Source organism: Hyperolius riggenbachi, unplaced genomic scaffold (genome assembly GCF_040937935.1).
Source record: "Hyperolius riggenbachi isolate aHypRig1 unplaced genomic scaffold, aHypRig1.pri scaffold_212, whole genome shotgun sequence".
Lineage (NCBI taxonomy): Eukaryota > Metazoa > Chordata > Amphibia > Anura > Hyperoliidae > Hyperolius > Hyperolius riggenbachi.
In genome coordinates, this window is record NW_027152423.1 from 1 (window position 1) to 27319 (window position 27319).

General features: G+C 44.6%; 1 protein-coding gene across 1 annotated transcript in view; it reads left to right on the forward strand.

The window, feature by feature from the left end:
* Positions 1-5093: 5093 nt before the first annotated feature.
* The window catches only part of LOC137543819 (uncharacterized), a gene marked incomplete at its 5' end in the record, with an annotated part of 108782 nt that continues 86556 nt past the window's right edge, over positions 5094-27319 (forward strand). The window contains 2 exons of the mRNA XM_068264904.1: positions 5094-5166; positions 7731-8060. Of these exons, the coding sequence (XP_068121005.1) occupies positions 5094-5166; positions 7731-8060 (403 nt within the window). The remainder of the gene's footprint in view (positions 5167-7730; positions 8061-27319) is intronic.

Below are 27319 nucleotides of genomic sequence, written 5' to 3' on the forward strand. Positions count from 1 at the left end.
GACCAGTGTGGTTTGAATTATAAAACAACATATTTTTCTTATGAAATCTTTATATTATGCAGGACTAGGGGTGTGCGAGGGGCGTGATCAGGGGTGTGGCAAGGGTGTGGCTTAAGTGTCCTTTTTTTTCTCATCTCAAAAAGTTGTGAGGTATGGTCAGAGTATCAGCAGCGCGAATACAGGAGAAGTGACTTACCTCTCCAGGCTCCACTGACGTTCTAGTTCCCCCTGGCAACCCCGTCTCCATGACTGCAGCGTCCTCTCCTGTCATGTTATGTGACAAGAGAGGTCACACTAATCATAGAGACAGGGAGACCTGGATAAAATAGAACATCAGTGGAGCCTGGAGAGGTGAGTCACTTTTCCTATGCTCCCACTTATGATACGCTGCAGGGGAGGGAGGAGGTACATCTAGCTACTGGTGGGTCCTTCTGCCTACCTGTATAGCCCTTCCTACACTGGGGCCCTTCTGATTACCTTCCTATGCTTCTGGCTACCTTTACTAGGGGACCTTCTCTTTACCTATAATGGGGGTTCCTTCTGACTATCTATACTTTGGGGGTCACATTTGACTACTTATACTGTGGGCCCTCTGACTATGTATTCTTGGGGTAAGGGTTTACATCTAACTTCGTATACCGGGGGATCCTTATGGCTACCTATACTTGGGAGCGACTACTGGATACTGATACTGGGATGTCCCCGCTACCTGTACTGATGGGGCTACTACTGGCTACCTATATGGGGGGGGCTACCTAAACTGTGGGGCAGTACTTCTGGCTACATATACTGGTGGGAGAGCCTCTGGCTACCTATACCGGGACCTACCTGGGGCCAGGGCCGGGCCAAGGCAGAGGTGGGAGAGGCTCCAGCCTCAGGGGGCAGTGTAGAAGGGGGCGCACAGCTCACTCAGCTATCATCCCCCTGCTGTGTTTGAAGCAGAGAGAAATAAGAAAAGGGGATACATGGCAGTGACTGCAAGCAGATAACTAGAGATTGTGTTGGGGGGGGGGTCTGGTTAGAGGTACTGGGGCACCTCTTAGTCTAATAGCAATCAGTGTGTTACGGCTGGGGTGGAAGGATGGGGGGGGGGGCGCGCAATTGGTGTCTCAGCCTTGGGTGCTGGAGGACCTTGTCCCGGCTCTGCCTGGAGCCATCTAACATTGAAGGTACCTCTGGCTACTATTTTTAGAGGGCTGATTAATACGGGGAAGGGGGGGGGGGAGAAGTTCAGGATACTTAAAGTTGGTGCTTGGAGAGGGCAAGAGGGGGCAGTGTTAGGAACCTACTGCATCCACTATTCCCCATCAGGTGGCTCTGCTATTAGTGCAACTTATCTGCAGTTCCCAGTTTCACCACAAGATGGAGTTTCACCGTTTGGACTTCTGTCTCTGATCAGCAGGTGTTCCTTTGCAATCAACCACCTGGATTGTCTATTTAATGGGAGCCGGAGGTGAGAGGGAAATATTTTTTTCCTTTTAAACAACACTAGTTGCCAGGCTGTCCTGCTGATCCTCTGCCTCTAATAATTTTATAAATAGCCCCTGAACAAGCATGCAGATCAGATGTTTCTGATGAAGTGTGACTGGGTTAGCTGCATGCTTGTTTCAGGTGTGTGATTCAGACACTACTGCAGCCAAAGAGATCAGCAGGACTGCCAGGGAACTGGTATTGTTGAAGGTGTTGGCATTATATAAATAAAAAAATAATAATAATAAAATGTAAATTGATATGGCAGCCTCTATATACCTCTTGCCTCTGGTTCCCTTTAAAGTCTCGACTACTGCAATGCCCCTCTGTCTGGTTCCCTATGACCCGAACAGCCCCACTGCAGTCCATCATGAATGCAGCAGCCAGAATTATCCGCTCATCCCATCGCTCCACCACGGCGGCTCCCCTCTGTGAATCCCTCCACTGGCTTCCTATCCAGTCCAGAATCAGATTCAAGATACTGTCTGGCCTACAAATATGTCCACAAAACCTGCCCAACCTACATTTCCGATCTTACTCAGAGGTACACACCTAGCCGCTCACTCCACTCTTCCAATGAACTTCGCCTAACCGCCCCCCCCCCCCCCCCCGCATCACCCAGTCCCATACACGCCTCCAGGACTTCTCAAGAGCTGCTCCAACACTATGGAACTTCCTACCTCCACCCATTAGGGCAGCCCCCTCCTTCAACATCTTCCTAGAATCACTCTGAAATCCGCTCCAAAAAACGCTAGCTTTTTGTGGAACTGCTAGCGGTTTTGTTGTGCACTGGGCCTTACCTAGGGAGAGGGAAGGCTGTGGGTCCTAATGAGCCTTCCTTCTCCTCTCCCGATGCCTGTTCCAGCGCAGGATCCCCCTTAGCAGTATTCAGGGCCGGCCTTAGGTTTCACAGCGCCCTGAGCGAAACCTGATTTTTGTGCCCCTCCTTCATTCTCTTTGCGCACACACACACACACACGCGCACGCACCACGCATGCACGCATGCACACACGCACGCACACATGCACACACACACACGCACACATGCACGCACACTCACACACATGCACACATACACACACACACACGCACGCACGCACACATTCAGGCCCATATGCAATTCACCTTTTCTCCAGAGATATCTCCTAGGACAGCGGTTCCCAGCCTTTTTGATGTTGTGACACATCACGCCAAATGCTCAGATCTCCGTGACACGTCACATATGTATATAGGAAAAATACTATTAATAGCCACGAATGGATGGAAAGAGTGCATTATCCTGAATAGACTTAAAAATGAAGGCTAGAACTTTTCAGGAATATTAATAAAAACAATAACAATCAAAACAATCAGTGGGACAGTTAGCCCCCCCCCCCCCCCCATTTAGAATGATAGCACAGCACCGACAATTCGTACCACGCGTTATAGCGCAGTGCGCCCCCCCCCCCCAAAAAAAAGCCTTCAGACTCAGTATAGCTAGGGAGCCAGGTATATGTGCCCCCAGTATAGGAAGTCAGTTGAAGGTCTCCTTCCCCCTCATAGGTAGCCAGGTGTAGGTGCCTCCAGTATAGGTAGGCAGCTATAGGTACCCCCAGTATAGGAAATCAGGTGTAGGTGCCCTCAGTATAGGTAACCAGCTATAGGCGCCCCCTTGGAAGCTGGCGCCCTGAGTGACCGCTCCGGTCGCTCAGGTCAAAGGCCGGCTATGGCAGTATTCAACCAATTTGGTCAAATACTGTTGTCTCCACTGCTGAAGGGAGGCTTCGGAAGTCTTTGGGAGCCGAGACCTCTAGAAGATAGGCCGCTCCCTACTGCGCACGCACGAGCGACCTCTCTTACGTGTGCGCAACATGGAGCCACTTGTCTTCGGGAGGACTTGGCTCTCTAAGACTTCCGAAGTCCCCCGCGGCGGGAGGAGCTGCCCCTGCAATGAGGGCAATGAAGGCACTGGGAGAGGAGATGGAAGGCTCATTAGGACCCAGAGCCTTCCCTCTCCTTAGGTAAGTATCTGGTTTCTTTTTTTTTTCTTTAAAGACTCCTATTAGCTTTAAAGCAGTAGGATGAGCCATACTATGCCAGGGAAAAAAACACATATGTAAGTAGATAAATACTTGATCTACTTAAATAATACATGTATTATACTGTCCACGTTTTGATTTCAGTGAATGTTATATAGTAAATGACGAGAATTCTGTTCCTGGTGGGGGCCATGTCTTTCGCCCACAGTTAAGGCTAACTCGTGATGTCATTTCTGCCCTTTACTTTTTTTCTTGTCTCCTCCAATCACTGAGTCCCCTCATCCTTGCTTGTAAACACAAGTGAGTAGGGGATCAGGTTTCAGATAAGCAGCTGGCAGGGAAATAAAGGAAAGAGGAGGAATACATTATAGATAAAAAGAACCCCCAGCATGCAATTCTTTGGCACCGACCACTAAAGGGCCAGTGCTCCTTAAGTATGTGGTAACTCCAAATCATAACAGCAAAAAAGGTTTTGAAAGTTTTGAATGCAGGATTAGCATCTTTATTACTTAATACACTCAGACCAGTTGCTGTTGAAATTTGATTTTTATGGTGACGATACCGCTTTAAGGCTGTTACTCCCCTTGCAATAGTGCCAGAGCTCCAGTTAGCTTGGCTTCTGCTGCTGGCATATCTTTGTACTCTGCCCTGTACTCGCTTATCTTGAGGTATATGACATTGGCTTGTTTCCTGACCTTTGTTTCTGGCACCTGATGCCTGGGGGAGCCGTAACAGGCACAAAGGTGCCTTATCATTTTGTGGGGCCCTAACAAAAACGTAGCTATGGGTAGGAATGGTTGGAAATGCTGTTTTCCAATTCCGCAGAAAATCCGATTTTCGCCAATGCCAATTTCCCATTTTGCGGATTTCCGAGTTGCCTTTTTTGGGTTATTTTTTAGCATTCTCTGACTGGCCAAATACTTCCAAGTTGTTTTTGCATTCTCTGACTGGTCCAATGCTTCCAAGTTCTGAAATTTCCAAGTTGCGGTAATATAGTAGTTCCACCGAAATCCGATTTTTGAGTCCCGTTTTCCGACTTCCAATCGGAAATACAGATTTCTGAGCAGAAATGCGACAATTTCAATTCTGTGAAATGGGAATGAGCATCCCTAGCTACGGGCCTAATGATTTCTAGCTAAGTCCTGGAATTACCCTTTCATAAAATGTAGAAGGACTTGTTCTGTATACAGAAAGTGAAACTAATATATTGGTCATTCTTCATACGAGACGAGATGTTCAGAAGCATTCTGCTGTTTCTCTGCTTTCACCATACAGGTAAATATAAGCGTAGCAATCACTCCTGCGACCCCTGCCATCACAGGGGGGGCCAGAGGCTATGGGGGCCCGTCCTCCTCCCTCTCCCAAACTACAAGTGCAGCCAATTAGCAAAGAAACCTCCCCATTCATTTACAAAAACCCATGTGCAGGAGGGTGTGTAATATTTCCCTGCTTCTAGAGGCTGCTTCACAGCAGAACACTCTCTGCTGCCATTCCCCAGCTCACGATCCTATGGGGTTAGAGAACCAAAGGGGGCATCATGCTATCATTTTTGCAGTGGGGCCCTACTAAATCTAGTTATGCCCCTGCAGTTATATATACCTGCAGGGTATAGAAGAAGCGTTTGAGTGCCACATACGGCAGCGGATTACCCCCTCCAGTCCTTCTCCTGGGTCCACCTGTAAGTTTCTATTCTCTAGATCTCTCTATGCTTCCTTTCCTGGAATTCTGGGGGGCATCCAAATAGCTGCAGAGCTGTTGAGCACTGCAGAGAAGGTAGCGCTCCACTCACATAGCACTGGATGTCTCCTCGGGACCTTCCACTATGTAACTATGTAACTAAGTATTATGTTCCGTGCACTGTGTAATCACTACTAAGTGTAATGTACATTACTGCTTGCGTTTTGCTGTACCATCACCGACCCTGTATGTGCCAAAAATAATTCCAGGTACAACCCCCGTTGTACTTGGCAAAATAAAATGATTCTGATTCTCTGATTCTGATAATGGTGTGTTGTTTACAACCGATGAATATGATCCACATGCTGTAATCACTGCTGATGACAGGAAAGCAGAGAGGGTGTCTATGGCCCAGTGCACACCAAAAACCTCTAGCAGATCTGCAAAACACTAGAGGTTTTTGAAGCAGATTTTAGAGCTATTCTAGGCATGTATAGAGAGGTTTTCTAAACATGCCTAGTGTTTTTTGGAGCGTTTTTATGTAGCAGATTACAAATATTGTTACAGTAAAACCTGTTACTGAACAGTTTCTGTAACAAAAACGCCCGGAAAACCAATCTGATGTAGCGTTTTCCAGAGCGGTTTTCCACTTTCCTATACTTTAACATTGAGGCAGAGACGCCTCAGAAATCTAAAAAATGTTGCAGCCCCTGAGTTTGCATTTGAGGAAAAAACGTGCCGCTCTGGTGTGCACCATCCCATTCACTTTCATTAGCCAAGCGGTTTTCCCCCCACAATCATTTTAAAAAACGCCCCAGAACCGCTCTGGTGTGCACCAGACCATTCTCTGATCTGTGACAGATAACATCACCGCAGGCAGCTACACATAGGGGTTGTGTTACACAAGGGCTGGAAAGCGTTGGAATACACTAGACAATGTTTGTAAACATTATTATTTAGAGGAATGTGCCCCTTTATGAAAGATGATGTGGGGTGAGTACCCCCAGTATCTATTTATGCTGTATGCCTTTTAATTAACTGAAAAAATACTTATTCAGGCTTATTTATATATAAATTATAATTTTTGAATGCCCAAGAGATTGAAATGTTCAGATCCTTCAGTTCCACACACCCCAAGGGGTACAAAGGCGTCATTAATCCTGGGACATAACAGATTCTGCAAGTCAGTCACTACCTTAAAGCAGACCAGAACTCATAACTTCCTCTCTAGTCGAAAAGACAAGCAACAGCATAATAACCTTTAAAGAAAAATATTACTTTGTTACAGCTGATACAAAAGTCGGGGCAGGCAGCGGAGGTTCAACACAAAATACAAGCCAAGGGTTGGTGCAGGCAGCAAACACGCATAGTGAAGAGCTTTAGCCAAGGATCAAGACAGGCAGCCGGCAAGCGTAAAAGAGGAAACAGGCCTGGTAAGTAACAAGGATCAATATGTAACATCACAGCGAACCTGAAGCTGTGCAGATCAAGGCAGCCTTTTATATGGCAGGATGGTTTGTTTTGGGACAAACATTTGTGCTGCACACGTGCAAACAAACACGCAAAGAGTGTGCATGCTTTACAGAGTCACGTTCTTAATCAAAGAGGTAAAGGTGTGGCCTACCTTGCATGAACAAGGAGGACGCAGGAAGGGATACAGCGTGAGTATAACACTAACAAAGTGTACCTGTGTGGTTAGTGCCTTCTAGAGTTCTTTTCTGATAGCCTATCATGGTTTTAAAAAAGATAATGGTCTATGAGCTGGTGCCAAGGGCGTAACAATAGACCCTGCAAGGGATGCAGCCGCAGGGGGCCCCGTGGAGGGAGAAGTTTCTTTTCCCTGTCCTAAGAGACTGACAACTAAGGGCACAGAGAGAAAATTGTTCTGCTCTCTGCACAACTGTTCTAATGACTTCATCTGTTCAGCCACCGAGAAAGAATCATACAAAGATTTGTAGACAGTCCCTATTCAGTGTGCAGCGGGCTCTTGTGTACTGCGCCCAACCTCTCTACCCCTCCCCAAGTGCTGTGTACTGTAGTGATGCTGGAGAAGTCTGCAGAGCCAGTTCTGTTCCATCAGAGGAGGTCAGAGTGAGTGTAATAACCTGAGGCTGGGAGCACACTCATCTGTCGGTTTTCTGTGAGCGTTTTACTGCACATCATGTGTGTCTGTATGTGTGAAAGCATGCATGTTTTATCACAGAAGCTAATGTAATTGATAGAGAAAATGCCTGCAGTGCTTCACTGCTGTCTGTTTTTCTCTGCATGGGGAAAACACATTACAGTGTGCACTAGGCAATTGAGTAACATTGGTTCTCAGCCTACCTGTGCAGAAAGTGATGGGGGGTAGGGGGGCCCAGCGATTTCTAGTTATGCCCCTGGCTGGTGCAGCTAGTATTTTTTTTCTATTTTAATGTATAAAAAACGCAATGATTTTACAAAAACTTTTATGCATATTTTACAGCAATTTAAAATTATGTCACAATAAATGCAAAATGTGTGCTTTATGAAATCTTTTATATGTACAGTACCTACCGTATATAAACTAAGTTCTACTGTCCACAGGGGGCGCTCTCCTGGTGACTGCTCCTGTAACTCATCAAGCCGGGATGGGGAGAGATGTGACCATTCCCTGCTCCTTCACAGTCAGAGATCCACCAATCGATCACAAACTCCTATCAGTATACTGGTACTTCCAGGGAAAGGAAATATTACGTTTTTTGAATGGAAATGTGGCATCAGCATATCCCCGGCTGTCCTACACAGGGAGAGCGGAAGATGGGAAAGCTGACCTGTCTGTTTACAACGTCACCATAACAGATGGTGGAATCTACAAGTGTTCCATACTGTACAGCACAGAGAGGGGGGAGAAGGAGGTCAGACTAGACATACAAGGTAAGTGTTTCAAATATATTTAACCAACATTGTTACTATAAGCAACAATAGTAAGGGGGCTTTTAGGACCATTGTAGTCCCTTACACACTCCAATGAGTTCTGGGTCACCATGAGCTTGCTGGTTAGTCTGTGCCTCTCGGATTTACAAGCCCTACTCCATAGAGCCAAATTAATCCATGCCATGCACTGATGAGGATCAAACAATCCGAAACAGTCTGTATGCATGTTGGATTATTATGGCTCTGTACAAATTAACAAGCTGACACATCATTGCATTCCAGCGGTTCTGGAGGTGTGTTTAGCTTCTAAGTGTAATAATGGTTAATTTGCATATATTCAGCAGTGGTGCCTGGGAGACATCTCAAGCTCACTCCAACCTGAATTATCGCAAATTCTTTCTGCTTTAGGAAAGCAAACTTTTGTTTTTGTGTTACTATAAGCAGACAGTATTTTTAAGAATTGAATTTTAAAGGATCACTCCGGCGAAAAAAGTAAGCACAACCGAGAGGTTTTGGACTAGTCCAGTCTATAACCTGTTTCAACGTTAGGGCTAAAAATCCAGGGCACATGCCCCAAATCCCTAGCCCTGATTTCCTATTCCTTCAATGGAATTTGATAATGTAGTTTCGGGATCTTTTCAAGTACCTCTGGACAGATGGGCAGCACCGATTAGCTGGCATTGCATTCTGTAGTGTCACCTTTCAGCCCTGGGACCAGTATCAGCTCCCTTCCACCATGTGGTCTGGAGGAGGCTTCACCCTTGGCAGGCAGACTGGTGAGTACTGTATTTTTCTGACTATAAGACGCTCTTAACCATAAGATGCACCTAGGTTTAGAGGACAAAAACCAGGGAAAAATATATACTAAACCTGGTGGATCCATGGGAAGGGGCATCTTGTGGATTACCTTGTACCTCTTGTGTCTCTGTAAGGAAACGCGGAAAAAAAGCCGCGTGTGCTGATAGCAAGGCGGCTGATTCCGCGTCCAGCGCGGCGGTTTGCACGCAGGAGCGTGCGTCTGGTGTGGCTGGGTCTGTTAGTTCACACAGATTGAGGAATACGCGCGCGCGCTGAGAGGCAGAACTTTTGTGATGGCCAAGGGGAGATCAGCTGACCTGGCTGGTCAGCAGACCTCAGAGCAGGTGACTATTGGTCTATCGCTTAGGGGTGGCACCAGAGAGCACTGCTCTGTGTATAGTTACTACTGGCCGGTCGCAGGTTGTCTGCCGTTGCGAACACTACGTGGAAGCACTCAGACCTTAGTCAGATCCTACAGTGTGTTTGAACCAGGAGGACCTGGGAATTCACACTGAGTCAGATTACCTCTATTGTTATCATCCTGTTATACTTCGGGCTGGTTACGGGGTGTCGAGACCACGGACCTCACACCCAAGACTAGGGACTTTGTATTATCATCGTGTTATACTTCAGACTAGTTCCGGGGTGTCGAGACCACGGACCTCACACCCAAGACTAGGTGTTATCAATCAGTTATACTCCAGACTAGTTCCAGGGTGTAGAGACCACGGACCTCACACCCAAGACTAGGCATTGTTGATATATGTTATGACCTATTGCATTCCCGACTATCCCTCTGCTTTCCGATTCGGTACCTACGCCTATCTGATTACCTGTTGCCAAACCCTGCCTGCCTTGGATACCGAATCAGTCTTCTGCCTTTGTACTTTAATCTGTCTGTGTGTTGCCGACCTTGAGAGCTATCTCTCCCCTTAAGAGATAGTCTCCAGACCTGCTAGTGACATCCACCTTCAGGTGTCACTCACTTATAGGTCCCACCTACCTTCACCCTGGGACTCCACCCTTTGGAGGCTCTGATAGCAGTGTTGCACACACTGCCTAAGATCACCTGCTCATCAGGTGCGTTACTCAAAGTCATACTGTTACACCAAAACACTCACGATTATATACAGGTGTCCAGAGGTTAGTACTATATCTGTATTATCGGTGATTCTGCAGATCATCCATAATCAGGTATATATCTGCATTCTTGGTGATACTGCAGATCACCAATAATCAGATTTTCTCTGCGTGCTGACACCAATCGTTAGTCTCCCTGTGTCCTCCTCTGTCCCTCTTGTGTCCCCCATGTGTCCGCCTCTGTCCTTCTCTATGCCCCTTTGTGTCCTCCTCTGCATGGGCACAGTACAGGGAGTCTTCAACATTGCGGCGGGTTGGAGGCTCATATTAGAAGGTCTTCAAGCCTGAGGTTTGTCATGCTCCCAGCCTGCTGTTTCCCAACCTCCCAACATCCAGCACAAAACCTGCACCCTTCCACCCACCCAGGCATCGTCCAGCCATCCACCAATCCCACAATCTCTCACCTAGCCACCCATCCCACAATCTTCCACTCAACCGGCAGATTCCCAGCCAACCTCCCAGTCGACATACTCCCAGCCATCCACCCATCTTGCATTCCCCCACTCAGCCACAAGCCCACAGTCTCCTACAGACCCACCTAGCTCAGTTTCTCCTCAAGCCTCTCACTCAGTCATGCCTGCAGTTTCCTATCAACCTAGCCTACAGACTTCCATCTACCCTCCCAACTCATTCTCCTAGCCTGCATTCTCCCACCCACCCAGCCTGAACTGTGCTACCAAGCCAACCAGCCTGCAATCTCCTACCTAGCCTGCAGACTCCCACCAAGCCACACACCCAGCCCTCAGACTCCCACATACCCTTTCAGCCCACAGTCTCCACCACTCACTCAGCCTGCAGTCTCCCTAATCACTCACCTAGCCCACAGTCTCCCAGCTTTCCAGCCAGCCCTGAGTGTCCCACTTACCCACCCACAGCCTACAGTCTCACACTTGGCCCTTGACAACTTTTCCACCTTCCCATGCAGACTGCATTCTCCCTTCTAGCTTGCTGTCTACCACATAGCATGCAGACTAGCAGCCTCACACCTAGTCACCTACCCAACCTACAGTATTGCATCCTTCCTCCTATCTAACCACATTTTAGGAAGCAAACTCCTAATTTTAAGAAGCAAACTGCCTAATTATGTAATTTTAAGAGTTTAGGGGACATTATCTAGGTGTGTTTTTTGGGGGGATATGCTGTTGAATTATATTGTTTAAAGTTGTTTTAAATTCTGTAAACTAAAATGTAAGCTCCTATTCTTACATAAAAAGAACAATTAAAATTTTGTGTAATTCTGTGTAAAACTTCCAATGTAGATAGCAATAAAAGTTGGTACTGCTCTGATAATCTCTGCCAGGGCCGGGCCGACACAGAGGCCCGAGAGGCTCCAGCCTCTGAGCGGCAGGTCATCAGGTCAGGATGGGGCACTTTCAAAGATATTTCAATCCTCAGGCAGTCCAGTGACAAAAAAAGGTTTTTTTTTCCACTGTCCTGAGAGACACAGCTAAGGGAGGGGAGATAAAAATCTCTTTGCACAGTTGTTCTGAAAGACTGCACCTAATAGGGAGTCCTACATAGTTTAGATTAGTAAAATTGGTAGATAGTTTCTTGTTTGTTTTTTTAACTCTTCTTCACTGACTTCTGTCAGTGATGTCATCCAGCTGCTCCCCCAGGAAGCCACCTAGTCAAGCATGGCTGGCTGATGGAAAATGGAATTCTAATGGCTAAGGCAAAAGGTATGTGTGGTGTGTGTGTATGTGAGAGAGCAGCCCTGTGCCCTTCCTCCATCCTGAACCTGTGCTCTGGAAGTCACGGAGACAGGCTGTAAAGGCTTCTATGCTTCTCCCTACTCCCTTCACTCCCAGTACTGAAAAGGACCTGAACTTACAGAAATGACACTGCAGTGTCCTAATGCTGCCATGCTGGAGTAAAGGCAGCCATACATCTAGCGATGATGGGCAGATTTCACCAAGAGACAAATCTCTCTCTAATCCAATCTGATTAGAGAGATATCTGTCAGATGCCCATACACCTCACACCGATTCCCCATCGATTTTGCATGACATCTCTTGGGAATCAGACGAGTCCCCTGCTTCTGCTGCATCCGCCGCCACCCCCTAGTGTATAAATGTGCCCCCAGTGTGTATTTATACATCACCTGTCCTGTGTTGCCCACCGTGCTGTGCCCATACGTCTTCCGCTCCTCCATTTGCGCTTCACACGCCGCTGGCATTTAGCACACGTGACATCACACATCCGTCACACACTATATGCTGGTGACATGTGAGCCACAAATGGAACAGGAAGAAGCTGAAGACGGATGGGCACCGTGTGGTAAACGACACAGGACAGGTAATGTATAAATGCACACATGGGGGCACATTTATACATTTGGGGGAACAGCACCAGGGGTTTTGTCGCATCCATCCCTTGCACCACTTTACAAAGTACATAGTCGTGTCACTGACTGTCCTCTGATGAGCTCACTTTCTAATCTCTGCCATAGTCATAGTCTAATCTCCTACCATATTATTATTATGTATTTATAAATCACTGACATCTTCTGCAGCACTTTACAGAGTACATAGTCATGTCACTGACTGTCCTCAGAGGAACTCACAATCTAATTCCTACCATAATGTAAGGCTTGGTGGTGTATTCTCCACAGTCAGCATGCAACGCATGAGCTGACGTGGAGGAGGTACACACACTAGCATACGGAAACAGGATATCCCTAGTGTAGTGGAGGGGAGGACTGACTCCAATAGGAGATTGTGGCGCACAGAGCCGGTGCAGATCTGACAGCCACAAACAATGCTTTCGTTATAACGTCTCAGCGCAAAGTAGCGCTGAGCGCACAAACCAGAACTGAGGAGATCAGGACAGGTAGACAGAATGAACGCTTGCTAGCAAGCGGCTACTTAGCGACAGCAAGCGTCCAAAACAAGACAGACTGGAATGAGGCAGCCAATGCGCTGCGGCGATGGCGTGCCTCACAAAGACAGGACAGGAATAGTCAGGAAATAGCAGGATTAAGATAGATGAACGTAACACAAATAAATATACAATAAGTATGTTTTCCTAGCGTATTACAATTACAGCTATCAATGAAACTATTTGTAACGTCTGACTAACATATGTATATATCGGCAATGAACCGATATATGACATAAGCAGGAACGCTGACTAGGACTGGAGTAATACAGGGAACAGGACTCAGAAGGATTCGCTATCTCTTCGCAGAGATGAACGCAATCCACAAACGGTAACAGAACAGGATTCAGAAGGATTCGTTATCTCTTCGCAGAGATGAACGCAATCCACAAACAGTAACAGAACAGGATTCAGAAGGATTCGTTATCTCTTCGCAGAGATGAACGCAATCCACAAACAGAACCAGGAGCAGGGTAACTACCTCAGCACGGGTGGTCACGGTACGCGCAACCTACCAAAACGTGCTGGAAAGCTGACTAACTGCACACAGGATATAAACAGTTCGTGTACGTATACATCAGCGACACTGATGTATCAAACGTAACACGAATACAAGGAAAATAATAAACGTGCTGGTATGCATATATATTGGCAATGAACCAATATATGATGCAAAGACCAGCAAAGTATCTTTATAACAAGAAACACGATCGGGGGCTAAAGCGACAGCAAGGCAGGCTTAAGCTGAAGCTATGAAAACCCGAGGAAACCCTGCAGGAAGCAGATCTTTATACTGAGGTCATCCAATGGGAGCAGACATGCAGATTCCCACACAGGTGAATGATAATCAGTCACAAGCTGACAGCAGGGAAAGGCAGACAAATCTATGCAGCTTGCATGGAAAGAGATCAAAACTGCCTGAGCTGCAGCACTACTACTTCCAGCAATAGCTGCTGCAGCAGCGATCATGACAGTACCTCCCCCTTTAAAAGCGGATTCCAGACGCTTTTCAAAACGGAAATTCCCAACAAAACAGTCTGACTGATAATTCATGATGACCGGGACAGCCCGGCAAGACCAAATTCCAGAATCAGTCCCCACAAGACTGGACCCATCAGAACCAGAACCTACAGAACCATACCCATCAGTACTACAAGCCCCAGTGTGACACCCATCAGAACCATGATTTCCAGAAGAAAGCCCTCCGAAACTCCCTGAGCGATACCCACCGCCTTCCAAGAACCGTTCAAAAACGCCAAAGCCTTTGCAATGCCCACCGGGACTGTCTTTACCAACACAAAACCCACTGTTGAACCAGTCCAAGGCACCAGGACAAGTTTCCTCAGAGATCTCCCAGAACACTTCGAAGCTCCAAAGAGACCCCCATAGGTCAGAACGCCCCTTAGGCTCACATGGAGAACTATCAAGAACCCCTATGGAACCTAGGGCAATTCCCGAGTCAGGGCCACAGGGACAAACATCAAGATCAGGGCTTTCAGAGACCAGAACCATCTCTGGGCATGCAGGCAGACTGGCAACATCAGAACATGTTCCCACTAAGGAAGCATCAGAGCACGCTAACACCTTAGACACACTTGGGCATTCTGGCACACAAAGAACATCTGGGCACACTGGCACAAGAGAAACCTCTGGGCATGTCAAGGAACTGTGAGCCTCAGGGTCAGCCAAGACAGGACCAAAACCAGGACTGGCCAAAAAAAAATCATCATGACTAGACTTCGCAACTACTGGACTTTCACACAAGAATGCAGGATCAGACTTAGATGTCGCTGATTCCAGCAAAGTCAGTAACAAATCAGGTTCAGGGGCACTAACAAGACGGGACAAATCTTCTGATGTATGCACTGAACCAGATAGGGACTCCACAACTACCTCTGGACTGGACAGAGACTCATCTAATACACTGGATTGGAGCTCATGAAGGGCTGCAGAACAAATCAGTATTGCAGCAACCCCCACTGGACCAGGCAAAACTGAGGGATTCCCTGGACAGGAAGGGAACTCCGGAATCTCTGCCACACCGGCCAGAGAATCGGAATTTTCCAAGATACCAGACGGGTTTTCAGGAACACTTACTAAATCAGACTGAAATTCTGAGACTTCTGTTATTTTGACCAGAGAATCAGAATTATCCATGTTACAGGGCAAGACTTCTGAAACATGCAGAGGACAGGGCTGGAGTTCCTCGGCTGTTACAACACTGGAGAGGGACTCAACAACATTGGTTAAATCAGACTGTGTACAGGGCAAGGTATCTAACACACTTGCTGACGAGGACAATATTTCAATGGCTTCTGCTTCTCTGGGCAGAGATTCATCAAGTTTTATTAGAGCAGACTGTAATTCCAAAACAGCTGCTAAACAAGTGAATATTGCTGCAACACCCACTGAGGTAAGTAGTGCCTCAGCGTCTTCTGCTAGAGGGTTTGAAGTATCCAAAGTACTGGGTGAAGCATAAGACTCTGCGACCCCAGCTTCACTGGACAGGATCACTGAACAGTCCATATTGCAGGGCAAAACCATGGAAGCACCTGCTGGACAGCATAATGATTCTGTGACCTGAGTTTCATTGGAGAGATCTACTGCACAATTCATGGTACAGGGCACATTTACTGGAACATTTTCTGAACAAGGTAATAATTCTGCGATTTCAGGTTCACATAGCAGATGCTCTGAGCTATTCACGAAACTAGAGCGAGGTGTAGAAACAGGAAGATCAAGACACAATGTTTGCTCATCTGAATCACCATTCATCTGTAAAATTGGGAAATTCAGATGCTGGGGTTCTGAGGTTTCTAGACAGGATTGCTGGGACTCGGAAACTGATGTAGTGCATCTATTGGCATCTGCTGGATCAGACAGGAGTTGAACTTTATTAACACAGGTAATTTCTGCAGAAGTGTTTGCAGAGGCAGGCAAGATTTTTCTGGTGTCTGTTTCACTGAACAAAGACTCATGAGTACTGGCTAGACTGGACTCGGAAGTCAGCAGGACCTCTGGATTCTCTGCTGAGAAATTTGTGCAGGGCAAGGTTAAGAAAGTATCAGTGGCTTCTGTTTTACTGGGAAGTAACACTGAGTTATCCATGGTACAGGGTGGAATTGCAGGAACTTCAATTTCACACAAAAAGAGCTCCGAATCACCTGCTGAATCAGCGAAAGGTGCTGAAGCAGGCGGGTCAGAACGCCATATTTGCGAATTCGGAGTCACATAAAAATCATCCAAAATCAGTTCCCACACATCAATCAAAGGAGCCACACAGTCATACCTACACACACCAGTCTCTATTAGGTTATAGGCTGACTTAATGCATGCATTCAATACCATTTCACTTTTTGCACTGTAAAATTGACAAAATGAACTTGAATCATTCTTCCATTCACAGACCAGGGCTTCCATCTCTCCCTTCTCGAATGGAGGATCCCATGCATACTTAGCTGAACATTCAGGCTGATTACAGTTTGCAGATATGATTGTGGCAGCGACATGTATTGGGTTAATTAGCAGGTGATTGGCAGATTCCTTATTCTTAAGAATCTCCAATACCTGTAGCAAGTGTTGAACTGTAGTGTATGCAAACTTCCCTTGCTTCACAAATAAGTTGATTTGTTCAATACTCTGTAATATCTCCTCATAATCATACTCAGATAATTCTTTTAAGCAAAAATCTTTATTTTCCCTAGCCAGTGATGAAAGTTCATTAGTAGTTTCATAAGTCCATTTAACTCCCCTGAAAGACAATTGCATTTCATTATCTGTTAATGGCAGAATCTCATTATAGGTCTCAGTCGCTAAGGATAACGACTCTGCAGATCGGATACGTTTCTTATAACGTTTGCGTTTGCGTTTGGCCTTAGACCCTGCTGCGTTTGGTGATTTATTCAAAGCTGCAGGAAAATTATCAGGAACACTCTCTGCTTGCTGAACATTTTTGCAAGCAATTGAAGGAGAAGCTGATTGGCCTGCTGCCAGGAGTTCATTAAGAGGAAAAGGCAATGGATCTATGCGCAACCAGTTATGGATCACAAACGCTAGAAATTCCAGCGGTCTCTCTTTCAAATCGGAATGATTGAGAACATCAAATGCCCACTGGAATAATTCCCCTTTAAATAAAATATAACTTAGTTGGAGTGCCCAGGTTGAAACAGGAGTCGCTTGGAGATCGGGATTGGCCAGGAACCTGGCACATTCAGAGAAAAACTCATTTTCTGTTTCAGAGCTAAGTTCTTCAAATTTCTTAAAGGAACAGGAACCATAATTAACAGTGTCATACTTTCTGGGAATCCCCCCCACAATGGGGATTGGTAATGGGGTTTTCATAATGTAAGGCTTGGTGGTGTATTCTCCACAGTCAGCATGCAACGCATGAGCTGACGTGGAGGAGGTACACACACTAGCACACGGAAACAGGATATCCCTAGTGTAGTGGAGGGGAGGACTGACTCCAATAGGAGATTGTGGCGCACAGAGCCGGTGCAGATCTGACAGCCACAAACAATGCTTTCGCTATAACGTCTCAGCGCAAGGTAGCGCTGAGCGCACAAACCAGAACTGAGGAGATCAGGACAGGTAGACAGAATGAACGCTTGCTAGCAAGCGGCTACTTAGCGACAGCAAGCGTCCAAAACAAGACAGACTGGAATGAGGCAGCCAATGCGTTGCAGCGATGGCGTGCCTCACAAAGACAGGACAGGACAGTCAGGAAACAGCAGGATTAAGATAGATGAACGTAACACAAATAAATATACAATAAGTATGTTTTCCTAGCGTATTACAATTACAGCTATCAATGAAACTATTTGTAACGTCTGACTAACATATGTATATATCGGCAATGAACCGATATATGACATAAGCAGGAACACTGACTAGGAATGGAGTAATACAGGGAACAGGACTCAGAAGGATTCGCTATCTCTTCGCAGAGATGAACGCAATCCACAAACGGTAACAGAACAGGATTCAGAAGGATTCGTTATCTCTTCGCAGAGATGAACGCAATCCACAAACAGTAACAGAACAGGATTCAGAAGGATTCGTTATCTCTTCGCAGAGATGAACGCAATCCACAAACAGTAACAGAACAGGATTCAGAAGGATTCGTTATCTCTTCGCAGAGATGAACGCAATCCACAAACAGAACCAGGAGCAGGGTAACTACCTCAGCACGGGTGGTCACGGTACGCGCAACCTACCAAAACGTGCTGGAAAGCTGACTAACTGCACACAGGATATAAACAGTTCGTGTACGTATACATCAGCGACACTGATGTATCAAACGTAACACGAATACAAGGAAAATAATAAACGTGCTGGTATGCATATATATTGGCAATGAACCAATATATGATGCAAAGACCAGCAAAGTATCTTTATAACAAGAAACACGATCGGGGGCTAAAGCGACAGCAAGGCAGGCTTAAGCTGAAGCTATGAAAACCCGAGGAAACCCTGCAGGAAGCAGATCTTTATACTGAGGTCATCCAATGGGAGCAGACATGCAGATTCCCACACAGGTGAATGATAATCAGTCACAAGCTGACAGCAGGGAAAGGCAGACAAATCTATGCAGCTTGCATGGAAAGAGATCAGAACTGCCTGAGCTGCAGCACTACTACTTCCAGCAATAGCTGCTGCAGCAGCGATCATGACACATAAACAGTCTACTGTCCTACCATATTATTATTATGTATTATATAGCACTGACATCTTCTGCAGCACTTTACAGAGTACATAGTCATGTCACTGACTGTCCTCAGAGGAGCTCACAGTCTAATCCTACCATAGTCATAGTCTAATGTCCTACCATAATAATATTATGTATTTATATAGCACTGACATCTTCTGCAGCACTTTACAGAGTACATAGTCATGTCACTGACTGTCCTCAGAGGCGCTCACAATCTAATCTTACCATAGTCATAGTCTAATACCCTACAATATTACTATTATGTATTTATATAGCACTGACCTCTTCTGCAGCACTGTAGATAGTACATAGTCGTGTCACTGACTGTCCTCTGAGCTCACTTTCTAATCTCTGCCATAGCCATAATCTAATCTCCTACCATATTATTATTATTATGTATTTATAAATCCCTGACATCTTCTGCACTGACATCTTCATTGGGGAACATTTATACGTTTGGGGGAACAGCGCCAGGGGTTTTGTCGCATCCATCACTCGCACCACTTTACAAAGTACATAGTCATGTCACTGACAGTCCTCTGAGCTCACTTTCTAATCTCTGCCATAGTCATAATCAAATCTCCTACCATATTATTAGTGTGTATTTATAAAGCACTGACATCTTCTGCAGCACTTTACAGAGTACATAGCCATGTCACTGACTGTCCTCAGAGGCGCTCACAATCTAATCCTACAATACTCGTAGTCTAATACCCTACAATATTACTATTATGTATTTATATAGCACTGACATCTGCTGCAGCACTGCAGAGAGTACATAGTCATGTCACTGACTGTCCTCAGAGGCTCTCACAATCTAATCCCTGCCATACTCATAGTCTAATGTCCTACCATATTATTATTATGTATTTATATAGCACTGACATCTTTTGCAGCACATTACAGAGTGCATAGTCATGTCACTGACTGTCCTCAGAATAGCTCACTATCTAATCCCTGCCATAGTCATAGTGTAATGTCCTAACATATTATTATCATGTATTTATATAGCACTGACATCTTCTGCAGCACATTACAGAGTACAGAGTCATGTCACTGACTGTCCTCAGAGGAGCTCACAAACTAATCCCAGCATAGTCATAGCCTAATGTCTTACCATATTATTATTATGTATTTATATAGCACTGACATCTTCCGCTGCACTTTACAGAATACATAGTCATGTCACTTACTGTCCTCAGAGGAGCTCACTATCTAATCCCTGCCATAGTCATAGTGTAATGTCCTAACATATTATTATGATGTATTTATATAGCACTGACATCTCCTGCAGCACTGTACAAAGTACATAGGCGTGTCACTGACTGTCCTCAGAGGAGCTCACACTCTAATCCCTGCCATAGTCATAGACTAATATTTTCACTATAGGATTGTTTGGGGGAAACGTGTATGGTTTTGTACCAGTATGTTTTGAAGATGTAGGAGAATATGAAGTATCTGAATGAAATCTGGGGGCACTTATACCTGGCTTCCTATATTGGAGGCACCTATACCTGGCTACCTAAAACTCATAGCAAAAAAAGACCTCAAGTGATCTCCAGTACTGATGATTACTGTATGCGTGCCAAATCCACTCCTGTGGAGCAGCTCACTATATACACCAGCCTGTAAAGAGGAACAACGATTGATATGTGGCCGATGGGGGGGGGGGCGCACTTGGGCAGCTCAGCCTCTGTTGGTGGTAGACCTTGTCCCGGCCCTGATCTCTGCTAATCGGCAAATGTAATCATTGCCACCTAGAAGCTCTCTGCCTGGTCTCTTTTATCTGCCCCCCTTCCCTCGGAAGCAGGAAATTTGGGCGCATGAGGCAGGTGGACAAAAAGGGCGCCGCCATTCACTCCCATAATAAATATCGTTTAATCGGCGCCCAACAGGAAAAAAGGGCGCCGGAGAAAAATAACGTTTTAAAAGCGGCGCCCGGAGACTTTTAATGTTTTATAACTGTTTCTCATGATTACACATTATTTAATGATTTATAATTTTTTAAACATTATTTTTAAACGAAAAACAGTACAATATTTTTTTTTTTTTTTTTTACATTTTTAAACGAAAAACCGCACCATATTTTTTTAAAACGTTATTAATGCTTATCACAGGGGGGTCTTAGGTTTAGGCACCACCAGGGGGGTCTTAGGTTTAGGCACCACCAGGGGGGTCTTAGGTTTAGGCACCAACAGGGGGGTCTTAGGTTTAGGCACCAACAGGGGGGTCTTAGGGTTAGGCACCAACAGGGGGGTCTTAGGGTTAGGCACCATCAGGGGGGTCTTAGGTTTAGGCACCAACAGGGGGGTCTTATGGTTAGGCACCACCAGGGGGGTCTTAGGTTTAGGCACCAACAGGGGGGTCTTATGGTTAGGCACCACCAGGGGGGTCTTAGGTTTAGGCACCAACAGGGGGGTCTTAGGTTTAGGCACCACCAGGGGGGTCTTAGGTTTAGGCACCAACAGGGGGGTCTTATGGTTAGGCACCACCAGGGGGGTCTTAGGTTTAGGCACCAACAGGGGGGTCTTATGGTTAGGCACCACCAGGGGGGTCTTAGGTTTAGGCACCAACAGGGGGGTCTTAGGGTTAGGCACCACCAGGGGGGTCTTAGGTTTAGGCACCAACAGGGGGGTCTTAGGGTTAGGCACCAACAGGGGGGTCTAGGGGTTAGGGATAGGTACAGGGAGGGTTCTGTGTGAGAGTAGGGTTAGGTATAGCTTTAGGAAAATTCATATTAATGTTTTATAAAACGTTATTATAAATTTCAATTTTTAAACAGGGAAGATTAACGTTTTTAAAATTGCCGATTTTATACACATTATTTAATGATTTATAACTTTATAAAACATTATTTTTAAACGAAATATAACACAAATTTTTTTTAAACGTTATTCATGATTATCTTTTAAAACCCTGTGCCCTTTTTTTCCCGGCGCCCTTTTTTAACGTACGCCCTTCCCTTGTTGTGAAATACCACAAATCGATGTCTTGGAAGTAAAGTATTGGTTTATTTACTGTACAGGAGACGAAATTTTAGTCTACTGAATAAGGCTCGTAACAGAAGTTATATACCCCAAATTACACATTACAATCATTCCTCCTACCAATAACCTGATTGGATCCTCACAAAATCTCTGAGTTAACTATTGGAATACAGAATACAGCATAAATGAATACATGAATACATATTAATATTTAAGTGGATGAGATCAGTCAGTCGTTAATTATTATTAGAGGTACATATTTCATCAGCAGCTTGTTTAATTTAAGGCTAGTTTGACTGGTGAGATTCACACAGCGCCATCCTTATCTACAAGACAGACAAATCTCCTAGTAGCACATTCCAAACCCCTGAGACCATGTGAAAAAAGAGAACTAGTCTTATGCTGTATAGAACAAAGGGAGTATGGCAAAATGGCTTACAGGTGGCCATTTTATTTATCAATTTTACTTCATTCCCCCCTGTTGTTGGCAACACCAACACGGACAGACAAGGGAAAGGTAATGCTTGCAAAAGGGTCAACTTTTCTCTCTTGGGCATCAAAGGTCCATGGAGTTCCATTTCTCAAGGAAAAATTCTCCATCTTCGATCATCTGCAAAACATCTGTCGACTCAGTGACTTCCAGAAGCTCTGTATGGCTTGGTGTATGTAAACAGGCAACATAGAAGTGGTTGCTTTAGTTACCAGTTTCTTTCAGAATGGAATGAGGAGTACTCCAATGCAGCATAACATGATGATGGGTAAGCAGGGGTAGGCAAGTGATGACGCATGTCTTTATTAAGGACAACTCCCAGGCTGGAATTTCCTCTGACCAACCTGAAAACAAGTCTCCAGTTATACCTTCTTCTTCAACCATCTGTTTCCTTAAAGTATGTAGGCACTTGGAAGTATGGAGCTTTAACCAGTGTCCCATTGTTCATCATCATTAGCAGGGATAAAAGTGCAACAAGAGTCTCCAACCAAAGCACTGACCCTTCCCTTAACTGCTGAGGTCACCCAAGGCATGTCTGTTCTGTAGTGTAGTGAGCCTGAGACCATGTAACTCCTCTTTGACAGCACAGAAAGCTTCATCAGTAATGTTTATAAACTTAAACAGTTCATACCTGTTTTTCTGTATCCACTTGGAATTGGCAGCAGCCTGTACACCAGGGGTTAACCAGCTTGCGAAGAAAGCCTCTGCATCTGAGAAAAGTCTGAACTCATCTGGTACATCCAGTGTTGTAAAGTAGTTGCTTCGTTTAAATCGTTTCTTACCTAGAGCCCATCCACATTTAGGGATAACCAACAAGGGGTGGGTGAGTTGAACTATGGAGCACACACCTGCCCAACCTCTATGGAGGCTAGGATAGCCATTTTACTACACTTCCAGAATATTCATTAATGTATAAGTACCCCCTGAAAACATTTTACTAGTTTCATTAATCTAAGCGCTTGAAGTTGTATACCATTTTGTTTTCATTTAAAATTAATGTTCCCAAATGGCTTGACTTAATAGGGAAAATTAACATTAATATCAGAACCAATATTTCAGTTAAAACCAGATTTAAAGCTTAGACTAAAAGAAAGTAAAATCTTAGGTTAAGTTAAGCGGTAAGTAGAAGTTATTGCCATTAGTAATAAATATTCAATGACAGATTAGTGCATTTCAGTGTTGTCAGTACTTTGTTAAAATAATAAACAATAGTGTTCTTAATCAGAGCAGTTAGTAGCTTTAGACAGTTTAACGTTTACAGCCCACCATTATTGTGCATAGTACAGTCAAATTTAAAAGTTACAACCTTACATTGTTAGTGTTATCAGTTAGCATAAATAAAATGGATCCTGTATAACTTAAAATTCACATTTTTACAAAACTTCAACTCAACCTAACACTACATAGAATGTCATACTAAAGGAGTACATTTTAACAACAGTTGCTTAAAACACAAATTATCCATGAGAGTGATTTTTTTTTTTTTTTTTTAACTACAACTTGAAGAAGTTCTCTTCTGTATAGATAAAAATAGTCCAGTCCAGGTTCAAAAAATAAGCAAAATTAAAATGGCTTATATATGCTGATACCCAACAACTAGGAATGTTCAAGTCCGTTTCTGTATTGGGATAAAATAGGAGTAAAGCACTGTCTTTCCAGATTGTGATGGAGGGCTGTGAAATCAGCAGCACAGGCAGTAAAACACTCATGATTAAGCACAAAGTATAGTTCTCACAGTATGACACAGAAGGAGGGCAAGAGGCAGCTATAGCCACCCACACGAGAAATGCAGACAGATATAAGGTCATCCTTCCAGGGCTGCAGCTGTCCAGTGGATTGGAACCAGACAATCTCCAAAATCTGTAGTAGTTGGAGGACACCACAACGGCTCTAATCTAATAACAAAGAACAACTTGTGTAGACAAATTAGTAAAATGCATAAAAATAAGAGGTCAAACTACATCAATTAAAAATCCATGAAAAGAAAGTTAATACAAGAGTTTCAAGAGCTTAATGGGGTGTGTGTATTTCAACTATATTCCACAAAAATGTAATACTTCCTAGCTAAATACTGGATAAAAGTTCTTTCTCCACTTTCACTAGCATCTCTACTTTCTTCCCTGGCTCTAAGACACTAATACCATAGAGTTTAACTTTAAATACCTGTATAATCAATTAACCTATCCTTCACTCTAGTTTTGAATGTGTCACAACAAATTCATTAATGATGATTGTAACATTGCCCTACCTTTTATAATACAGCACTACTACAAAAGAAAAGTCATAAGAACCGTTATTTTCCTGCAACCCATAACAGTAATACTCTTCCTTAAGACTACAGTTCAATCTAGCACTACGGAATTAACATTACCTGTTAATTACCTGTCTTTGCTCTGTTAAGGCACTACCTGTCAGGAAACTGCTATAGATAGGGGTATGAGAGGCTGTCTGATTAAACTACATGCTCTTTATTTGATCCATAATGTCACCCTGAAAATTGTGGGTGATACAAGGGATCAACTCTGTCTGTCTATGGTACGATCCCAACTTCATCTATCGATTTCTATCTGATTGCAATATCTGTCTGTCTATGGTACGATCCCAACTTCATCTATCGATTTCTATCTGATTGCAATATCTGTCTGTCTATGGTACGATCCCAACTTCATCTATCGATTTCTATCTGATTGCAATATCTGTCTGTCTATGGTACGATCCCAACTTCATCTATCGATTTCTATCTGATTGCAATATCTGTCTGTCTATGGTACGATCCCAACTTCATCTATCGATTTCTATCTGATTGCAATATCTGTCTGTCTATGGTACGATCCCAACTTCATCTATCGATTTCTATCTGATTGCAATATCTGTCTGTCTATGGTACGATCCCAACTTCATCTATCGATTTCTATCTGATTGCAATATCTGTCTGTCTATGGTACGATCCCAACTTCATCTATCGATTTCTATCTGATTGCAATATCTGTCTGTCTATGGTACGATCCCAACTTCATCTATCGATTTCTATCTGATTGCAATATCTGTCTGTCTATGGTACGATCCCAACTTCATCTATCGATTTCTATCTGATTGCAATATCTGTCTGTCTATGGTACGATCCCAACTTCATCTATCGATTTCTATCTGATTGCAATATCTGTCTGTCTATGGTACGATCCCAACTTCATCTATCGATTTCTATCTGATTGCAATATCTGTCTGTCTATGGTACGATCCCAACTTCATCTATCGATTTCTATCTGATTGCAATATCTGTCTGTCTATGGTACGATCCCAACTTCATCTATCGATTTCTATCTGATTGCAATATCTGTCTGTCTATGGTACGATCCCAACTTCATCTATCGATTTCTATCTGATTGCAATATTATATGTCTGTTTGTAGCATACCATGCCCTGCTATCTGACTATGGACATTCTTGGTTTTAAATTTGTGTCAACCTCTGATCTTTGGTTCCATTCCACTAGTTCCCAGCTTTTGGCCTTATCTAGGTCTTGGCCTTAAATTAACATATAATTTATTGCCTTGCCAGCTGTTTATGCAGTGTTCTATGCTGTGTTTGATCTGTGAGTTAAATTTCTGTCCAGCCCCATACAGAGTCTCCTTTAAATCCCAGCCTACAAGACTGAGACTCCCATTCAAACACTTCACCATCTCACCTGCATTCAGTCTGCTAATTAAGATGCTGGCAGCCTGTTTGCATATAGCTAGCATAGGAGGTCAATTTTGACCACTGGTCAGTTTTGAGCATCTGAACTCAAAGTGCATCTGTAACTCTAAGTGTAAAGAAAATACAACGACCAAAATTAGACCAGAAATTGAACCAGAAGGGAACAGAAGGAACTGACAGAAAACTCTGCTTCTCTGGTTAGTTGCAAAAATGTTTAACCTAGTGTTTACTATCTGCCTGCTCTCCCCAGCCATCCTCAAATCTCTCCACACACTACATCCCCCTGCTGTCAGCAATATGCTGTACATTTCACCATCCCTCCTATCCACTCCACAGCTCGCCTCTCATGAGATTTTCTTGTACTTACAACCTCACCTTCCATGTCACACCAAGTCTAAATATAAGTCTACACCACAACTGCTGCTCCGCTATATCTGCCTACTCCTCCTCCTTGTTGCTGGGGACATTTCACCTAACCCTGGACCCCCACTCCCCCCTGCTAATCACACTGTTTGCAATACATCAAATTTCCCTTCCTCTTACTGTAACCTTATTAATATTCCACTCCTTCCCCCTACACCCCCTCCGATCTCGGCTGCCCTCTGGAATGCCCGCTCAGTCTGCAACAAACTGCCCTTCATCCATGATCTTTTCATTTCCAATGCTTTCACATTCTTTGGGATCACTGAAACCTGGCTGACCCCTTCTGACACAGTCTCACCTGCCGCCCTCTCCTATGGAGGTTTCCACTTTAGCCACACTCCTAGAGGTGGGAATAAGCATGGTGGTGGTGTGGGAATTCTCCTCTCAGACAAATGCTCCTTCAAGCCTCTTACTCCTATTCCCTCACTCTCCCTGCCATCCTTTGAAGTCCATGCAGTCCGACTATACTCTCCCTTGAACCTCCAAATTGCAGTTATTTACCGCCCTCCAGGCCCTGCTTCTGTTTTCTTGGACCATTTCTCTGCATGGCTTCTCCAGTTCCTCTCCTCTGACATCCCTACCATCATCATGGGTGATTTTAACATTCCTATTGACACCAATAACACTGTCTCCAAAAAACTTCTATCACTCACTTCCTCCTATGGCTTGTCTCAGTGGTCCTCTACCTCAACCCACACTGTTGGCCATACGCTTGACCTTGTATTCACTCGTCTCTGCTCTGTCACTGACTTTACTAATGATCCACTACCACTCTCTGACCATAACCTACTTAGCTTCTCTCTCTCCTCCTCTTTTCCTACCACCCTGGCACAAGCACGCTCACATACTCGAAGAAACTATCGCAATCTTGACATTCAAACTGTCTCTGATGCCCTGGCACCTCTCCTCAAACAATCCTTCACTGACCCAGACTCGGCTGCTATACACTACAACAGCTCCATTACAAAAGTCATGGATGACTTCACCCCCCTCGTCAAGGCCCGCCCTCACCATGTCTGTCGCCAACCCTGGATGACCAAAACTACTAAACAGTTAAAAAGATGCTCTAGAGCAGCTGAACGGCGCTGGAGGAAAAGTAACACAAGTGAGGACTTCATCTTATATAAAATTGCATTGAA